At 45.4% G+C, this 16,459-nt stretch overlaps 6 protein-coding genes across 6 annotated transcripts; 3 read left to right on the top strand and 3 right to left on the bottom strand.

Annotated features, from left to right (window-relative positions):
• Positions 1 to 477: 477 nt before the first annotated feature.
• On the top strand, positions 478 to 3,609 carry LOC145701499 (lysosome membrane protein 2-like). Its single transcript, XM_081778715.1, has 7 exons — positions 478 to 728; positions 1,268 to 1,354; positions 1,396 to 1,656; positions 1,774 to 2,043; positions 2,580 to 3,024; positions 3,069 to 3,214; positions 3,256 to 3,609. Exons 1-7 carry the CDS (start codon positions 704 to 706, stop codon positions 3,534 to 3,536), a joined length of 1,515 nt encoding a protein of 504 aa, XP_081634841.1. The 5' UTR covers positions 478 to 703; the 3' UTR covers positions 3,537 to 3,609.
• Positions 3,610 to 3,616: 7 nt separating this feature from the next.
• Positions 3,617 to 6,419, bottom strand: LOC145701498 (endoglucanase 4-like). Its single transcript, XM_081778714.1, has 6 exons — positions 4,905 to 6,419; positions 4,773 to 4,864; positions 4,355 to 4,720; positions 3,959 to 4,313; positions 3,822 to 3,920; positions 3,617 to 3,759 (listed from the first exon to the last, which is right to left on the bottom strand). Exons 1-6 carry the CDS (start codon positions 6,368 to 6,370, stop codon positions 3,651 to 3,653), a joined length of 2,487 nt encoding a protein of 828 aa, XP_081634840.1. The 5' UTR covers positions 6,371 to 6,419; the 3' UTR covers positions 3,617 to 3,650.
• On the top strand, positions 5,761 to 10,222 carry LOC145701497 (polyunsaturated fatty acid 5-lipoxygenase-like). The gene is given in 12 exon segments (XM_081778713.1): positions 5,761 to 7,555; positions 7,597 to 8,143; positions 8,189 to 8,230; positions 8,276 to 8,468; positions 8,542 to 8,595; positions 8,646 to 8,825; positions 9,225 to 9,347; positions 9,443 to 9,652; positions 9,714 to 9,762; positions 9,765 to 9,859; positions 9,958 to 10,014; positions 10,058 to 10,222. Coding segments are annotated over 12 exon segments (2,001 nt in total). The 5' UTR covers positions 5,761 to 7,269.
• A 41-nt stretch (positions 10,223 to 10,263) lies between these two features.
• LOC145706136 (polyunsaturated fatty acid lipoxygenase ALOX12-like) lies at positions 10,264 to 10,705 on the top strand. Its single transcript, XM_081783657.1, has 3 exons — positions 10,264 to 10,366; positions 10,412 to 10,521; positions 10,563 to 10,705. Exons 1-3 carry the CDS (start codon positions 10,274 to 10,276, stop codon positions 10,630 to 10,632), a joined length of 273 nt encoding a protein of 90 aa, XP_081639783.1. The 5' UTR covers positions 10,264 to 10,273; the 3' UTR covers positions 10,633 to 10,705.
• A 30-nt stretch (positions 10,706 to 10,735) lies between these two features.
• On the bottom strand, positions 10,736 to 13,024 carry LOC145706127 (WD repeat-containing protein 70-like). The gene is given in 8 exon segments (XM_081783648.1): positions 10,736 to 10,921; positions 10,964 to 11,096; positions 11,138 to 11,257; positions 11,302 to 11,556; positions 11,602 to 11,888; positions 11,891 to 12,117; positions 12,159 to 12,601; positions 12,647 to 13,024. Coding segments are annotated over 8 exon segments (1,923 nt in total). The 5' UTR covers positions 12,983 to 13,024; the 3' UTR covers positions 10,736 to 10,799.
• A 43-nt stretch (positions 13,025 to 13,067) lies between these two features.
• Positions 13,068 to 15,924, bottom strand: LOC145704953 (uncharacterized). Its single transcript, XM_081782408.1, has 6 exons — positions 15,764 to 15,924; positions 15,559 to 15,720; positions 13,930 to 15,507; positions 13,525 to 13,886; positions 13,354 to 13,482; positions 13,068 to 13,308 (listed from the first exon to the last, which is right to left on the bottom strand). Exons 1-6 carry the CDS (start codon positions 15,918 to 15,920, stop codon positions 13,216 to 13,218), a joined length of 2,481 nt encoding a protein of 826 aa, XP_081638534.1. The 5' UTR covers positions 15,921 to 15,924; the 3' UTR covers positions 13,068 to 13,215.
• Positions 15,925 to 16,459: the final 535 nt, after the last annotated feature.

The following is a 16,459-nucleotide window of genomic DNA, read 5'->3' as shown; positions in this document are numbered from 1 at the left end:
AATAAAGTTGCTCTAGCATGGAATAGTCAAGCCAAAGTATTGTCCATTTTTGGGTTCTTGGTTTGACTACTGATTCCAGCTTTAGAAAGTCGAAAGTTGCAAAAGAAGCTTTCTAAAATCTGAGCTTCTAAAAATTTTAACTTTTAATGGAAAGTAATCGCAAGAACTGAATTCACGATCTCTTACCAAAATTGATAAAAGCAGATTTCCATAAATACACAACGAAGGCTTCCTTGATTCAATAATTTATTGACAACACTGACATTGTTGACAAAAGCGCTGATGTGAGACAACTTCAACTCAGACAGACTCAACCCAGACGACAACAAGCAAGCAAATCGACGCTAGAATCCTCTCCAGCTCAATTTTCTCAAAGTTCGATTGACTCAAATCGCAAATCGCTGGACTGAATCAGCCAACTCAAATTGAACTAAAACTGAAAAGAAACTGAACACCTTTTAACAAAAAAGGCGTCATGCGTTTTTCAGTAAAAGTTTACGCAATTGTTGCAAAAAGGCCCAAAAGGCGAGTTAAAAAAGAATGTGACTTATCTTTTCGTAAAAAGCGTAAAAACGATTTTGATTAATCTCGAGCTCCGGATAGACTGCTGCAGAAATCACAAGATTCGGAATCGACTAAACAGAAGCTTTGTATTTAAAAAGTCTGAAAAGAACTTCCGCCGGGTTATTTTCGAAAAGAGAAAATGAAAAACACGCAGAAACTTTCAGGTATTCAAATTTCGAAGAAGCCGTCTTTCAATCATTGTCGCAGATTATGCTATTTGCAGCCTCGAGCTACACTTGAATTTAAATTCTCTTTCGACCTTTTTGTTTCTGGATTAGCTCCTGACAAAAATAGCTGCTAGGTACTCCAATCGTTTAGTACTATCTTGACTACTTTGAGACTCGGAAAAAGAGATGACCTGCGGAAAATAATGGAAGATGAAATGAAAGCAGCAAGTAAAGTAATTTCAACTCGAATTCGTTAACGCTCCCCTTTGCCAGCATATTGCAGAATTATCGGATAATTATGACGACGTCTGCATCGTTTTTAATTAGCGCCTAATGAAGGCTCTTTTCGCGGCAACGACCTAAACTTGCCTTTTTGATGGGATCGATATTTTCGTCGCCAAAGAGATGAACGAGACAACTCTCCCTTTTCTCCTTTTTTTTCTTTAGCATGAGACAATGTTTTTCGAGTTTAATGGCTTCCAAGTTTTGTAAAAGTTGACCGATTTTTGGAGAGAATTTCGATTTCTGAAATTTAGAAAAGCAGCCAATGCTCAAGTGCTTCTGGATTTTGCTATGTTTGTCGCTGTTGATCCTCGTTGCTTCCTTCTTACTCTACATTACAGGTAGAAAGACAGTCCTCTTCGACTGTAAATTGATTGCATAGACATCGGCACGCTGGCCTGCAACTGGATCATCCACAAAATATTCTACCTTTCTTCTGAAAACGGACTTTTGTGGCAGATTTGGGAGGAACCAAAAAATCCAGAGGGCGCAAAGATCCATTCCAACTTCGACTTTTACATCTGGAACATCACCAATCCGACAGAAGTGGCAAAAGGGTTGACCCCGGCGATAGCTGAAATCGGGCCGTATTGCTTCGCGAACTTTGTGAAGAAAATTGACATAAGAGAGGAGAATGACTCAGGTTTGTTCTCGCAGATTCTCCTTTCTTTTCCGTTTGATTTTTTACTAAATAAGAAATGAGCCCGGATCATTTTTTGAATCAATAATCAGTCCTTTGGTGATTCAACTAGTGCTTCAGTCTTTTATCGCAACAAGCAGAAATTCGCTGAAAGAAAGGACGACCCAAAATGCAAAGTGACTGGCAAAGAGACGATTTATCACATCAACGTGCCGTTCCTCGTCGTCGAGAAGCGCCTGGCCAAGATGAACATGTTTATGAAGGGGCTGGCGCGCTCGTTTATCCCAAGTGATTGGAGCCTAATCCAAAAGCACTCGATCGAAGAGGTAATCTGGGATGTCGGGCGCGTAGGTTCTGCCAGACCCGGGGTCTGCAAAATGCAGACCCGGGGTCTGCATTGACGATCAAAATTTTGGCTCCTTTGGCCCGTTTTGATTTAGAAATGTTAGAAAATGAAGTTTTCTCTAACATCAGGCGCGGAGCGCAACAAAGCGCCTGTTTAATCTTAAATTCTGTTACAATTTTTTCATGTGCAGACCCGCGGTCTGCATTTTGCAGACCCGGGGTCTGCATGCAGAACCTACGCGCCCTACATCCGTAATCTGGGGCTACTCGGATCCCGTCCTGCAGAAGCTCAAGTCGTACGGGCAAACTGACACGACTGAATTCGGCTTTTTCATGAATCAAAATGAATCCAAAAGTTTTGAGTTTGAAGCAAAGTCTGGAAAGGAAAGGATTTTGAATTTCTCACAGATCCGGTTGATCGGGTACACGCGCTAAAACTCGATAACGAAAAACCGCAAGTGCGGTAATTCGCATAAACAAAATTTGGCCCGTTAATTCAACTGGAAAGCCGCTTGCGGCTATGGCCCGGCCTGTTTTCTCAAAAAATAAATGATGCAGAAAGCCGATCGCTTGATCAAATCAAATGCCAAAATCCTCGAAGCAAAATGTAAAAGACACTGGAAAAATCACCTCTTGGAACGGGCGAAAAGACCTTTCTGATATCTGGTTCAGTCCAGATGCTTTCACGCTTCAAGGCTCTGATAGTAACTCGCCCATGGTCCCCCCACTAGCAAATGCCAGCCGACTCGATATTTTCGTCGATCTTCTTTGTCGGAGCTTGTATTTTGAAAGGACGGAGCAATCGAGAGTGAGCAAAATCAAGGTGGACGTCTACAACGTACCGCTGGAAGAGCTGAAGAAGGAAAATAACCGGGGCTATTGGAAAAGAGGACTGACGAATCGAGACGGGATGATTGACCTGTCGAGCTGCATGGAGCTGACGTTTGGCGAATCTGCGCCGCTAATTGCTTCGCTTCCTCATTTTCTCTACGCTGCTAAAGGGCTCGAGAATCTGTTCAACGTCAGGTCAGTGAATTAACGCAGAGCCGAAGCTCTTATTCATTTTTCAGGCCGTCTATCGAAGAACACTCTTCGTTCATAAAAGTCGAGCCAATGACGGGGATAATTCTGGAAGCAGCAAAGCGCTTTCAATTAAACACTTTCGTCAGCAAAAATTTCCACCCGGGAAAGCCGAAGAACAATACTATCATTCCAGGTAATAATCATTTATCCCCCCTTTTTACCCAAAATTTCTAGCTTTCTGGCTCTCCCAAACATTCTCAGCGGTCGATCATCCCGGCCTCTTGACAAAATTCGGGCAGCAAATTAGATGGCTCGTTCTAGTGACCAACTTTCCGCTCGTTCTTCTCGTCATTGCCATTTGCGGAAACTTGGCCGCTTTTTTCATCGGCTTCAAAATTCACAGTCAAGCGCGACGACCGAGAAGATCGCAAGCTCGATCGCTCAAAGAGCTCGGCCAAATCGAATCTTGCAGCAATGAAACTCTCGAGCGGCAGAATTTAACCACGATTTCATGACTAAAAATTTAAAGTTTTGCAAAAAATTATAAAAATAGAAGAATTTATACTCATATTTCAAAAGTTCAAATAAACAAAAAAAAAGCTCAATTATTTATTGAAATTTTCAATCTTTCAAAAATTCCAGCACTTTTCTTTCATCGCGAAGCATTTCCAGCCAGCGATGGCGCCTTGGAAGCCAGCGTTGTAGTCGATCGCCACTTCATTCGCGATGTAGTCTTTCAACTGACTTCAAAAACGGATGTTCAGTAATAAGAAGTTGAAAATTAAAAATCATTTCCTGATCGAGCATCTGCGTACTGATCGTTTCCATTCGGGCCGCCAACGAGCGCGCCATAAAGGGTGAAGTGATTTGGTCGACTTGCATCGTTGCCCATCGATGAGCTGAACGTTTGTTATCCTAAAATTGCAATAAGCGGTACCAGTCCTCGCCGGGCGTGCAGGAAGAAGAGCGATGATGCGGCTGCTTCGGCGGATCTTTCCCAAAACCGACGACAAATGACCGCCCAGTGTCGCCAAGAGCATAGCCCAGCTGACCAATCGCCAGTTCGTAGTACTCTTTATGGTTGGGAAGTTTTGGCTCCAGTCGAGCAGCGCCAAGCAGAAAGTAAGCCCAGTTGGAGGCGTATCGCAGTGAGCCCCACTTTGAGATTTCTGGATTGAAGAGAAGGCCTTTCGGAGTCTTGTTGTGCTTGATGATAAGCGCGTCGGCTTCGCGAGCGACGTTTTTGCGGTAGGACTCGTCTTCTGGAAACAGTTGAGCCATGTGAAGATGCACTACAAAGTCGTTTTAATAATATGGAAGGAAAAAGACTGACCAAGGAGCGATTTGTCGTCCCAGCTGATAGATGAAGAAGCGTAATTGCATTTTAAGGACTTGTAGTAGCCCCTCGCAGTTTCAGAAAAGTACTCGATCTCCGACGCGCGATAGAGCCAGCCAGCTGCCCAGCAGAGCTCGTCGTTGTATCCACTCCAGCTTTTGTAGAACTTAGCCACTTCGGGAATGGAGTAGTGGTACTCTTTTCGGTATCTGTCCGCGAATGCAAAAAGCTCCATCGCGTGGCCGAGAAGAGCTGTGGAATACTCGGCGTCGATTTCGCGGAAAATAATCGACCCCGCCGCCATTGCTGCTGCGGCTTCTGCTGTTGGCTCCGTTCCGGGATTTTTCGTCGTCAGTTTGTACACTTTTTCGGTTTTATATATTGATAATAAGAAATGATATTTATTGTTAAAACTATCCTGGTCGCTTCATTTTCATGTTCTCCGGCGTGCCCCAGTAAGAATGGTCAAGATCACCGTCGCCGACTTGCGCGTAGAAAACATTCGGGCTAGAATGCTTCATTTTCGATGAAAAAAATGTTCAAAAACCTCGGATGCGCCGCCATCAACCAATCCAGCTTCCACTTGATCGAGTAAACCACATTCTCCAGCTCGCCAGCAGCAGTGTAGGCCGGGTGATAGTCCAAGATTCCCCAAGCCAGAAGAGTAGCGCTAAAAGCGGCGGGAAGGGCGAATTTGACGTGATCGCCAGCGTCAAACCAGCCGCCCTCGAGATTCGCTTTGACGCCACATCCGTCTTTGAGCGTAGAATGCCCGCGCCACGGAATTCTGTTCTCATCGCCAAGTGGTCCCGCCCGCTGCGCTTCGTAAAACAAAATCGACTTGGTCAGTACTTCGTTGAGCTCGTAGCCCTTTGTAAAGTTCTTTTCTCCTTCAGACGCCTCCAACCATTTCGGCTCCGTGTTTCTTGGATTCGACGGGGGTTTTCCAGAAACAGCGGCAGAACACATAGTTGGATTGTATTTTTTGCGCGTGAATTGCTGGGAGAACTCAGCGATTGTCGACTGATCTGGGTCTGGCTCGCCGAATTGGCCATGAAGAGGATATTTGTCGCAAAAGAATCCAGCGCTCTTCGGCTCCGCATCTTGTTCCAGCTTCCCCATAAAGTTGAATTTCCACTCTTTTCCGGCGAAAGTCTCGTATTTGTCGCGATACTTGGGAGCAAAGGCCCAGTACTGTCCTTCTCTGTCGACTGGAGTCGCGTCCGCATCCCAAGTCTCGATTTCAACGAGAGGCGGGTCGAATTTAATCATCAAAATCGAAAAGGGAGGAAGAGTACTCGGAAGCTGCGCGATGACATCTCCGTTGAATTGAAACAGATTTTCTTGCGTGTTTTTCCATTTTGACATGACGAACGCGTTTATGTTCGCTTTTTCGATGCATTTTGCCTCATTATCTTCTTCGCCGGAGTCGTCAGTTTCGTAGTCAGATGTGGAGGCAGTCGTTACTTCTTCTGCAATATCGAATCCGCCCAGATTTTGAGGTGGATTTGTGGGAATCGGCTGCGTGGTCGTCATTCTTTTCGTAGTTGAAGTTCGTTTTGTTGTAGTTGTCGTTGTTCTCGTTGTTGTTTTCCGAGTTGTTGAGGTTTTCTTCGTCGTGGTCGTTTTCATTGTCGTAGTTGGCGTGGAAACAGACTTTTTGGTCTTTGAAAAGTTGTTCCCTTCCAGAAGTAAGTCCAAAAGAAGATTGACGCCAACATGATGCCGTTTTCCGTGAAAGTTCTCGGTGTTGTAATCGTTCGAGCAGCCGCAAAGAAGCTGCGCGTGGATCAATTTGTCGATCTTTTCCTGCTGCTCGTCGATAGTCTTCAGCGATTTGGAGAGGTTCTCTTCGACGGCGAACAATCTCTTTCCGAGCATGGTGAAGGCGACTTCATAGTCTTTGAATTTCTTGTCCGCTTTGGCTTGAAGAGCGAGCAATTTTGTTTGCAGGCCTTTTAGCGTCTGCGCACTCGAAGTGAAAAGCAAGAAAACAAGCAAAAATAAATTCATCTTCAAAAACTAAAAATTCAACATGGATTTCTTCTCGACCGTGCTTTTACTACTTTTGTCCTGGCAACTCACCCTCCGGTAGAATACAAAACAAGCGGTACAAGGATTTACTAACCCACGCGGCGCTTGCTGCTATTTTGGGTTCATTATTTGGATAGTACGTAGGCCAATATGAGAACCAAGTATTGTTTATGTTGGGAAAATCGTAGTTGCGAGAAGATTCAGACAATGAACCTGAAATCATGAAATATTCAAAAGATCGTCTGCCTCAAAATTGTATTCTGATAATTGCGCATTCTGTCAGTTACAAATTTGACCGTCCCGAACTATACTGTATTTATTTCCCAGCAGTAGACATAACATTAGCTCTTTTTGCATCATCAGAAATTTCTAGGCGAGGCTAATTTGAAAGGAATGGAATCGCGGATGAGCACTTTTTCCTATTCCCTGTCATCCGATTATGACACTCGGGATTTCATCTCTTCATCGGAAAGTAAAGACTAAGCTGTCTTGAGTCTTGGACAGAGTTCAGCTGAACTTCAGCAGCTGAATTGGCGATAATGATCATTTAGAAATTATCATGCAAATCAAGAGTCAAGAAAAAGGCTCGTTTTTGAATCAAACTGGGCCAAAGAAAAGGTCGATTCAGTATTTAATCATTATTTGATCTATCAGCAGGGCAAAGTATACACTGCTTTGAAAGAGGGGCTCAATTTAATTCTAATTTTGATAAATGAATTAAATGGGAGTTGAACTGAATCCAAAACGGGAAGGAGAGCGTCGTCGACGATTCTGAGCTGGCAGCGGCGGCGCTGTTCCGCGACAATTGATAATTTTGTGGCTGGCGATTCCCCGAGGAGCGAACCGCGCAGAAGAGAACGGAAGAAGCGAGCCAGTACATGGCACTGATGAAGAGACTAGCCTACTGCATCAACAGCAAGACCAAGTCGATCGACTTCGGAGACCCCTTCGCCGAAGAGATCACCTACAAAGTCGTCGTCAAAACTGGAAACACGAAAGCAGCGGGCACAGATGCAGACGTGAAGATTCAACTGATCGGCGAGGACAGTTCTACGAAACCGACAAAAATTGATAACTTTTTTCGCGATGACTTTGAGAGAGGAAATTCAGACAAGTTCATCATCAAAATGAAGAATATTGGAACGCCTCTTCTCTGCAAACTTCGTAAGAACCTGCTTTTTTTCTTCTTCTAGCATCTTTTTTAGTGATAAAGGACAAGGGGCTCTCTCCTGATTGGTATGTGGAGTATGTCAAAGTTATTATGAAGGACGGGTTTTCAAATTCTCCTATTTTTTCCTTGATCGCGAACTCAGTAAACCCCGAAAAGTCGAAAGAATATTTCTTCCCCTTCTACGAATGGGTAACAGACGGAGCGACGACCGCCGAGGGTACCGCATATCTCCCACAAGACGATAGTCTTGAAGTCAAACGAAAGTTCCGAGAAGAATATCTCCGAAAACAGCGAACGACCTATCGCTGGCGAGCGGAGCCAGAGAAAGAAGACCTCACATACGGCCTGAATGGGCATCTCCAAGCAGAGCAGCACAGAGATCTTCCAAGAAACTCGCAATGGTCGGCCGAACGCGATGCCGAGTTCCACAACTGTCGCGCGACTGGTCTCAAAAATCTGCTCCTCAATCGCTTCGTGGGAATCTTTAGAAATTTCGACTCGCTGGAAGATGTGCACAAACTCTTGCTTATTCCAACGATGAAAAATCGGGAAATCAATCACGACTGCTGGCATAACTGGCGGTACCCATTACTATCCATCTTTATCAAAATAGTTAATTTTTATAGATCCGACCTCGAATTCGCCCGACAACAAATCAATGGATGCAGGTAAGAGAAATGATTCCCCACTTGTCCTTTGAATCGAATATTCAGACCAACCGGGGTGCAGAGGGTTTTCAAGAGCCTTCCAAAGTACTACTCCATCACAACAGCTGATTTGGAAAAATGCCTCCCAAGTGGAGTCACTTATCAGAACGCTTTACTCGATGGCCGCATCTTCATGGTAGACAACTCGATTCTTGAAGGAATAGTTTTTAACTTATTTATATTCAAATTTAAACTGAAAGTTTGAGGTTCAGTGATCTTCTGAAAGAAAGGTCATCTGACAAACTCATCACCGTGTTTTTATTATTATCCAGCTATTATCGAACTATCTGGAAGGAATCCCGTGCGGCGATCACCCAATACTCAAGGTAAATTATGTGACTTCCGCCAGACTCTAATTGAAATTGATTCTCATTAGACGAAAAACTACACTTGCGCGCCCCTGCTCGTCCTTTACTGTAACAATGAAGGCTTCCTCGAGCCACTGGCGATTCAATTATTCTCGAATAAGGAAGAAAACAATCCCGTGTTCACCCCAAAAGATCCACCAAACGCGTGGTTGCTGGCGAAGATGTTTTTCAACAGCGCCAACGGACAGGTAAGAAATTCCAATTTGCGGGCTTGCCTAATTCAGGCCGAGTCAGATTCAACAAGTGACTGAACATTTGCTCCGGTGTCACTTGGCGCCCGAGCCCTTTGTGGTTGCCATGATCCGCAATTTGAGCATCGTGCACCCCCTCAGAAAGTTGCTGGCCACTCATACACCCTTCCACCTCGCGCTGAACACCATCGGCCGGGAAATGGGGGAAGGCGTCCCAGGGGCAAACACTGGCAAAACCACATCTCTAGGTATCTGATTAATATGCAAGCGGACTTTCGTCTTGATTTAATTCTTGATTGATGTACTTATCCACTCGTGGCACCGCTCATTCTCTGTATGTTCAGTCAGTTGATGAATCTGTAAAAGAAACTTTCAAACAAAATCATTTTATTTCAGATCCAGCAACTGAATGAGCATTTGTTGTTCACGCACATGGTGACGGAGCCGTTTGCAATCGCACTCCGCCGCCGTGTTTCGCGAAATCATCCTCTTTTCCGCTTCATGTTCACTCATCTGCAGGTACGCTCAGTTACTTCCGGGAGTCGCTCTTCTCGAGCATCTGTATTGAGTCAATACGGACGCTCTTCTTCTTTTAATAATAAGCCAATGTCTAGCATATCATTGCTGTCGATTCATATGCTAGGGGAGTCATGATCAGTCCCGGAGGTACCATTGACCGTGTCATGTCCACTGGTAATTACAGATTGATTGAAATGCCAGTTTATTTATGTATCCAAGGCGGCGGGGACATCTTGAACTTCTCAAAAGAGGCTTCAAAAAGTGGTCGATTGAGGACTTTGACGTGCCCAAATGTCTCGCGAAGCGGGAGTTCTTGATTCAAAGGTAAATTGGACATGCTTATATGGGTAAAATACGAGTCAATAGATAAAAGAGTACGGCTACCGAGACGACTCGCTGCTCTACTGGTCGGCGATCAAAAGTACACGCGTCGAATCATCGAGCTGTATTACAAGAGCGACGGTGATGTTGTCCAAGACAGCGAATTACAAGACTTCATGAAGGAGTCAAAGGTTAGTGAAGATAGATGGTCGCCATTAGGCACTTCCAACATCTGCCGCCAGCCACAATCACTAATCGCTAATTGGAAAGTTAAATGATTGTTTTTTAGAAATTTGGATTCGCGTACGCTGATGACGACAAGCTACCAAACGAGCTCAGCACAAAGGTAAGAGATCGCGATGAAAAGACGCACTTTCCACTCATTTCAGGACGAGCTAATTCATCTTCTCACTGGAATCATCTTTATGTCGAGTGTTCAACACGCCGCAGAAGGAAATCCCATGTTCGACATCTATGGAAATCCACCCGCGCATCCAGTTCTTCTCAGACAGCCAGCTCCAGTTGACAAAGATAAGGAAAGGGGCTTGAAATAGTTAACTTTATGCCGAGGGAGGAGCTCATTTTGAGCCCCGAAAAAGGTGACAATGGAAGACATAATGAACACGCTGCCAGATCAAGACCTGATGTGCGCGCAAATGGCCGTCTCGCACACATTGTCAACCCCACCAGCCGACGAGGTACGCGCCCTCGAGTCAAATAAATTTTTGACATATTAACTTCAGGTCTTTCTGGGCGAGTTTCCCATGAAGCTATTCACAGAGGAAAGCGCTATAAAGATACTTGAAGAATTTACCCAGGACGTCAAGGATATTGGAAAAAAGATTAACGAACGGTTTGTTCCTGGATCATCCCGTTTTGCTGATTGCATTTTAGAAACAAATCGTGGAGAGTTCCATATGAATATCTCCTGCCTGAAAACGTCCCTGCACGAATCGATATGTAAAAATAGTTCATATAGTTGCTACCTCTGATTGATATGTACATTCAACTCTTCCTCCAAAAAGAAATGTTAATAAAACCGAATCATAAATCAAAATCAACAAGGATTAAAAGTAATGAAGAATGATTCGTGTTATCCGTTTGGCAGAAAATAAGACTAGAAAATGAGATTCAGACAAGTTTTTCTTCATCGACGACGATTTTGCCCTTCTTCTTGTCGTCTTGATATTTCATTCGTTTCCACATAGGCTGGTTGAACTCTGCATCTTCGTCTTCCAGCGTTTTGTGCTCCGCTTGAATTTTAGTAAGCGAAAGATTGAGGAAAGAAAAGTCACCTAGAACGTTGACAGGCTGTGTTTGTGAATAAGCAGCGTTGATAAGGTTGCCTTCTTCTTCAGCTTTGTAGGCGTGTCTGAGAATCTTCTGACGAATCAAAGTTGGATCGTCATCTGAGGTTTTCATTGCAATCTGAATTCACTTTTGAAAAGAGAAACGTCAACTTGAAAGACCTCTTTGGCGATAAACTTGTGCAGCGTCCCATTTGGAGCATTGAGTCGACCGAGCTGACCAGCCATTGTAGGATTGAGCGGTGCTTCTGGCGCATGAGAAGCTTGAGCATTTTTCCTCGCCTAAATTCTATAGTAGAGGAAACTGCGGAGGCACTGATTAATACCTTGACAAATTGAGTTTCTTTGGAAGATGGTTTCGGCTCCCTGAAGTTCTTTGGTTGGAAAGGAACGACGACGTGGACATTGGCGTCCATTTCCACGAATTCTGCAGCTTTCTTTCGCTTCGAAACACATAGCTTCGCCCCTCTATGAGACACTTTTTCATCGAAGTAGACGCAAGCTTTTCCATCGGACGTTCCATAGATAATTTGATTGATTCTGTGATGCCATAAAATTCCGATTGCCGATCCCGATTGCAACTAAAACGATTCTCAAGGACGATTATAAAGAATTTAGAAAATTACCGGAACAGATTTGACTTCGGACATGTCGTCTCTCAAGAAAAACTTCAACTCCCCGGGCTTTTGAACGCCCTTTTTGACTCTCTCGCCGGAAGTTCCAACACAGATGATTTTGTCATTCGGCGAGAACGCAATTTTAGTTCCGTCATAACGCGCCGGCAAGTTGTCCCTAACAAAGAGCGCTTGCTTCGTGTTTCTGAGATCGAAGAGCTTCATCGTTCCATCGAGGCATCTCGTCGCCACGATTGTGTTGTCGTACGAAAAAGTACAGCAGGTTATTCTCTCCCCGCCGGATGACAGTTCCAAATTCTTATTTTCGGAGAGACGATTCTTCTATGATCCCAAATCTGAACTGAGCCATCGTCGTTCCCACTCGCCAGCAGCTTTCCTTGACGACAGTAAGTGAGCGCAGTAGGAGTCGCCCGCTTTCCTTGTCGATTTCGCACTTTTCTGCAGTCGTATTGTTTCATTACTATACAGCCGAACATGTCTTTTTCCCGATCTTCGACATTCCATTGCCTTAAAATCTCAATCTTTGTTTCCCCATTTTCTAAGCTTACCGAATGGTTCCATCATTGGCGCAGGTAACCATCCATTCTCTCTCAAAAGGATGAAACTGGCCGGCGTTACACATCGCCTGATGCCCTTCAGTCTTCGACGAGTCCATCAAGTAGCTGTCGCCTTTGACGCAAGTGCCGACGAGAAAACCGTCTCTGTCGTACAAAATAGGCTGCATCGATCCAGTCACCACTAGAATGTTGTCGCCGGTGACGGAATACGACAAGTCTCGCACGTGATAGCCTTCTTGCGGCTCCATGTAGCGGAATGGCTCGAAAGTGTTGGTCATTCCGGGAAAATCCCAGAATTTCATGTTGTAGTCATCTGCTCCTGTTAAAAGTCGCCCGCCCGGAGGATCAAGGCAAAGTGCTTGCACTGGTTTACTTCCGTGGTTGAGCGCAATGCGACTAGTTATCGGAAGCGTCATTCTTCGCTCATTGTCTTGCTAAAGTAATAGTAAGTAAGAATTGATTCAACCGACTAAAAATACCTCATCATCTGACTCTGAGTCACTGTCAGAGTCTTGCTCTTCTTCTTTCTTCGCATTTTCCTCAGACTTTTTAGCGAGTTCTTGCATGTTAGGAATGACGAAGCCGGGAGGAAGAGCAGGACCAACATCTTCTCCGTCAGATTCTGGCGCCGGCTCAGCAGGTTTGGATGGCTTTGATTCAACCTCGCTTACAGTCCGTTTTTTCGCCGACTTTTGACGATTTTTCTCCTCCTCCTCTCGCCGGGCTAAAGTTTCACGGCTACTCTCTTGGGCAGTCTTGAGAGTCTCTCCAAGCATCGCTTGGAGATCAAATGTACGCGCTTTTTTCTGACTCATCCTTTCGAATTCAACCAAAACCGATTTCTAGGATTTCTAATTGAAAATGCGAAGATGCAAATAAAGAGACAGAATTTACTGCACATGTTAAAATGTTTCCATTTTATTCGGGAATGTGAACAGTAGATTTTGGCAGGGGTGAAATTGGGTGCGGGAATGTGAAAAGTGAACGTTAGTTTTTATTAGTGAGTATATACATTTTGTGTGAAGGTGGTGAAAATGGCGAGAATGAATCACTCAAGAACGGAGTCGAGGTTGAGTTTTGGGTTCTCCAAGAAACCGATTTCGGTGTTGTTGTGGAGTTCTTTCAGATCGGTGATGTCCAGCTAGATAAGAATCGTTATTTGTGAACAATAAGAAGAATATCTTACCTCGGCTCTGGGAGTTCGAGTAGTCGGAGTGCCAGGCGTCTTTCCAGGCGTTTTATTGGCGATCCGCTTTGATCGCCGTACTGGAGTGACGATCAATTTTGAGAGATCCTTGCACTTGGTTTTTCGAACCTAGAAATGAACTCAGATGGGACCAATTTTACTGAAACTTACCACAAAGCGGAGCAAGGTAGCATCCTGCTTGTTGTTCATCTCGGTCAGATTGGCCAGTGTTTGCTCGGTAGACATTGGCTCAACGAATGATTCCGGCTCAGGAGTAGGCGCCTCAACAGAAACTGTCGGAGCAGGAGCTGGTTCCTCGAAGGGAGGCATGTTGACGATCGAAAGCTCGAGCATTTCATCGTCCTCGAGCGGAATTGTCGCTTCCGGATCTGGAGTGGCACCTCGCTCGTCGAATCCAGGTTCAGACATCTTCTCCAGTGTTTCTTTTTTGAGCTTGGCGAAGTCGGACGCTGGGATTGGATTCGATTTTGTCGCTGTTTCGAGCTCCTCTTTGATTTCACAAGCTTTCGAGCCTTTAATTTTATGATAAATTGACGGAGAAAGAATGAGTTTTACCTAATTTCATCAAGACGTCGATTTTCGCCGCCCAGTAGCAGGTGACCATGGCAATATCTTCGCCGAGATCGTCTCTCATTCCTGTCAACAGATCGAGCAAGTTGTGGCTTGGCAAGTTCTGTTCCTTCGCCGACTGGATCAGGTTTTCAATCGCCTGCACCACCAAATTGCTTTCAGCGTCGTTTTGGTCGTCCTCGTTCAAGTCTTTGAAGAGCGACTCGTTCGCTTCGACTCTGTTCTTGGCACACTTCGAAAACGCTTCCGACATTTTCTCCGTCGCCTCTTGAGTGATCGAGTAGCGAGTTCGACGACGCTTCTTCGCCTCTTCTTTCTTCGCACTCTTGCCAGTCGCTCCAGTGGGCGTCTTAGAGCTCATCTTTCCAGGAGTTTTAGCTGGTGTTTTCGCCACTGGAGTTTTCGGTCGCACTGGTGTTTTCGCTTTCATAGATGCAGAGGAAGAAGCAGGAGTCTTCGACTCTGCTGGTTTATCACGAGGCGTTTTTGGCGTCTTGCTCAAAAGTCTCTCAGTAACCTCAACTGCCTTGGCCGTAAGCGGCTTCGACTTTTCAGACTTTTCCATCGTCGAAGACGGAATCTTTGGCTTCGGAATCGTCGCTGCCGTGCTCTTTCCTGGTGCAGTACTACTCGCTGGCTTAACTTTCTGCACTTCTTTCTTGCTGGAAGCTGAAGCTTGCCCGAATCGTGAGACAACCTTTGGCTGAACCACACCTGGCTTCACCTTTGAAGAGGTCGGCTGGACGACCTTCTTCGCTTCCTCTTTTTTTGGTGCACCAGGCTTTCTCTCAGTTTTACTCACGCCAGTCTTTGCAACTGCGCCAAATCGACTGGCAGAAGTTGAAGTAGTAGCCGGTCGTGGCTTGGCTGAAGCTGGCCGCGGTGGAATCGAACTCTTCGCACTCATCGTACTTGGCTTTGGCGCCGATCCGGTACCAACTCGCGAAGTCAGCGTGCTCTTCGCTCGATCGACCGTTGGTTTCGCACTCGCCGGTCGAGAACTGACAACTGGTTTGGCCGGCTTCGCGCTAGATCCAAAAGCAGGACGAGCACTGACTGGTCGTTTGGGCGCGGTGACGGTTTTTGATTTTGTCGTTGTTTTTGTCGCGACTGTTGGCCGTCCTCGAGCAGCTGTTTCTGTTTTTGATTTCATCGCTGTCGGCTTCGGGGCAACAGGTTTCGAAGGAGCCGTTGCTGGGCGAGAAGCGAGCTTTTTCGGCGGCTGGAAACCGAAGCGCGAAGAACTCGACTGGCCAGAAGCAGCTTTGCTCACGACCGGCTTGGTGGCTTCTTTCTTGCAAAGAGATGCAGCAATGCCATACTTCTTGGTCGTTGGTTTGCTGAATTTCGTCGAGAAGCCGGGCTTCGGCATCTCTCTCTTCTTCTCTTCCGGCACTTTTTCTCCACCTTTTTTCGGCGTTTTGGCGCTGGAACTGGCCGTTCCGCGCATGTAGCTCGGCGTGTGCGCAGTGTTCACCTTGACGCCTTTCTTTGGCGACAAAATGCGGCTTTCTTTCGGCTCTTCGGGAACTTCGATCGCTGGCGCTGGAAAATCTGGCTCCTCTGAAAGAGAATTTGTTAATATTTTTCATTATCTTGGAAATGGGAACTTACTTATGAGGATTTTCTCTTTTGGCTGGGGAAGATCTGCAGGCTTGAGATTTTCCTTGTCCTCGATTTCCATTTCTTCCTCTGAGAGCTCTGGCGGCGGAAGATTGATGTTCGAATTTTGATCGACTTCCTCATCCTCAGAAAGCTCTGGCACATCGTCGAACACTGAAATACTTCATCAGAGTTTGAAAATAGAAAAAAATCATACCTAGCGCTCTTTTGGGCTGAATTTCCGCGTCGGAAGTGCACTTTGGGAGCATATTCTCGTCGACATTCATTTTTTCATCCGTCTGCTCCTCTTTGGTCGACTCCGTGAAGGAAAACTCTAAGGAGAGTTCCTTCATCGGAGTGTTTATTCCCGACATCCCAAGTCTGAAACAGAAAAAGTTTAATTCTTGGCTGTGAAGGGATCCTAGCTTCTGCTGAATCTCCCACTTCTAGCGTAGTTTGCCTGCTCTCTATATCTGGACGAGTGAAGAAAACGAGTAAAGTATCTTTGACGTCTGTATTTCGAGCTGGAGTAAAATAGAGGTTAATTCACGAACTGCGTGAATTACCGAATGGAGAGAAATACACGGCGGCGACCGAGCAAAGCTCGATCTAGATAAGCAAGTGACCTTAGGGGACGAGGGAGTCTAACGAATCTAAGATCCCAATACCCCCCATGAGACTGAAACGTCCTCTAAGGCCAAAGTGTGTGATTTTTGCAGGAGTATAAGCGTAAGATGAGTAACATGGCAGGTTCGAAACGTCGAGGCAGTCTGATTCGCGTTAAAAAACCCTTTTTTGGGAAAAAGCTTGAATCAGATGCGAAGTTTTCGTGATGTCCGAGCGGTGATGACATGAAGGAGTAGCTGCACATGTAGAAGAACTCAAAATACGTCGGCGACGGTAAACTGTGATA

Source organism: Oikopleura dioica, chromosome PAR, assembly GCF_907165135.1.
Source record: "Oikopleura dioica chromosome PAR, OKI2018_I68_1.0, whole genome shotgun sequence".
Lineage (NCBI taxonomy): Eukaryota > Metazoa > Chordata > Appendicularia > Copelata > Oikopleuridae > Oikopleura > Oikopleura dioica.
The sequence above is the reverse complement of the archived record's forward strand: the minus strand, read 5'-3'. Positions and strand labels throughout refer to the sequence as shown.

Coding starts and splice junctions, on each gene's coding strand:
- LOC145701498 (XM_081778714.1), bottom strand. CDS start 6,370: ATGAATTTATTTTTGCTTGTTTTCTTGCTTTTCACTTCGAGTGCGCAG. Junction 4,721..4,772: donor GAAAATGAAGCGACCAGGAT/AGTTTTAACAAT, acceptor AAACCGAAAAAG/TGTACAAACTGACGACGAAA. Junction 3,921..3,958: donor TGCACGCCCGGCGAGGACTG/GTACCGCTTATT, acceptor ACAAACGTTCAG/CTCATCGATGGGCAACGATG.
- LOC145706136 (XM_081783657.1), top strand. CDS start 10,274: ATGGAAGACATAATGAACACGCTGCCAGATCAAGACCTGATGTGCGCG. Junction 10,367..10,411: donor CAACCCCACCAGCCGACGAG/GTACGCGCCCTC, acceptor TATTAACTTCAG/GTCTTTCTGGGCGAGTTTCC. Junction 10,522..10,562: donor GGAAAAAAGATTAACGAACG/GTTTGTTCCTGG, acceptor ATTGCATTTTAG/AAACAAATCGTGGAGAGTTC.
- LOC145704953 (XM_081782408.1), bottom strand. CDS start 15,920: ATGTCGGGAATAAACACTCCGATGAAGGAACTCTCCTTAGAGTTTTCC. Junction 15,721..15,763: donor TCAGCCCAAAAGAGCGCTAG/GTATGATTTTTT, acceptor GAAGTATTTCAG/TGTTCGACGATGTGCCAGAG. Junction 13,309..13,353: donor CTCGAACTCCCAGAGCCGAG/GTAAGATATTCT, acceptor ATTCTTATCTAG/CTGGACATCACCGATCTGAA.
- LOC145701499 (XM_081778715.1), top strand. CDS start 704: ATGAAAAACACGCAGAAACTTTCAG. Junction 1,355..1,395: donor CTTCTTACTCTACATTACAG/GTAGAAAGACAG, acceptor TTGATTGCATAG/ACATCGGCACGCTGGCCTGC. Junction 3,025..3,068: donor GAGAATCTGTTCAACGTCAG/GTCAGTGAATTA, acceptor TTCATTTTTCAG/GCCGTCTATCGAAGAACACT.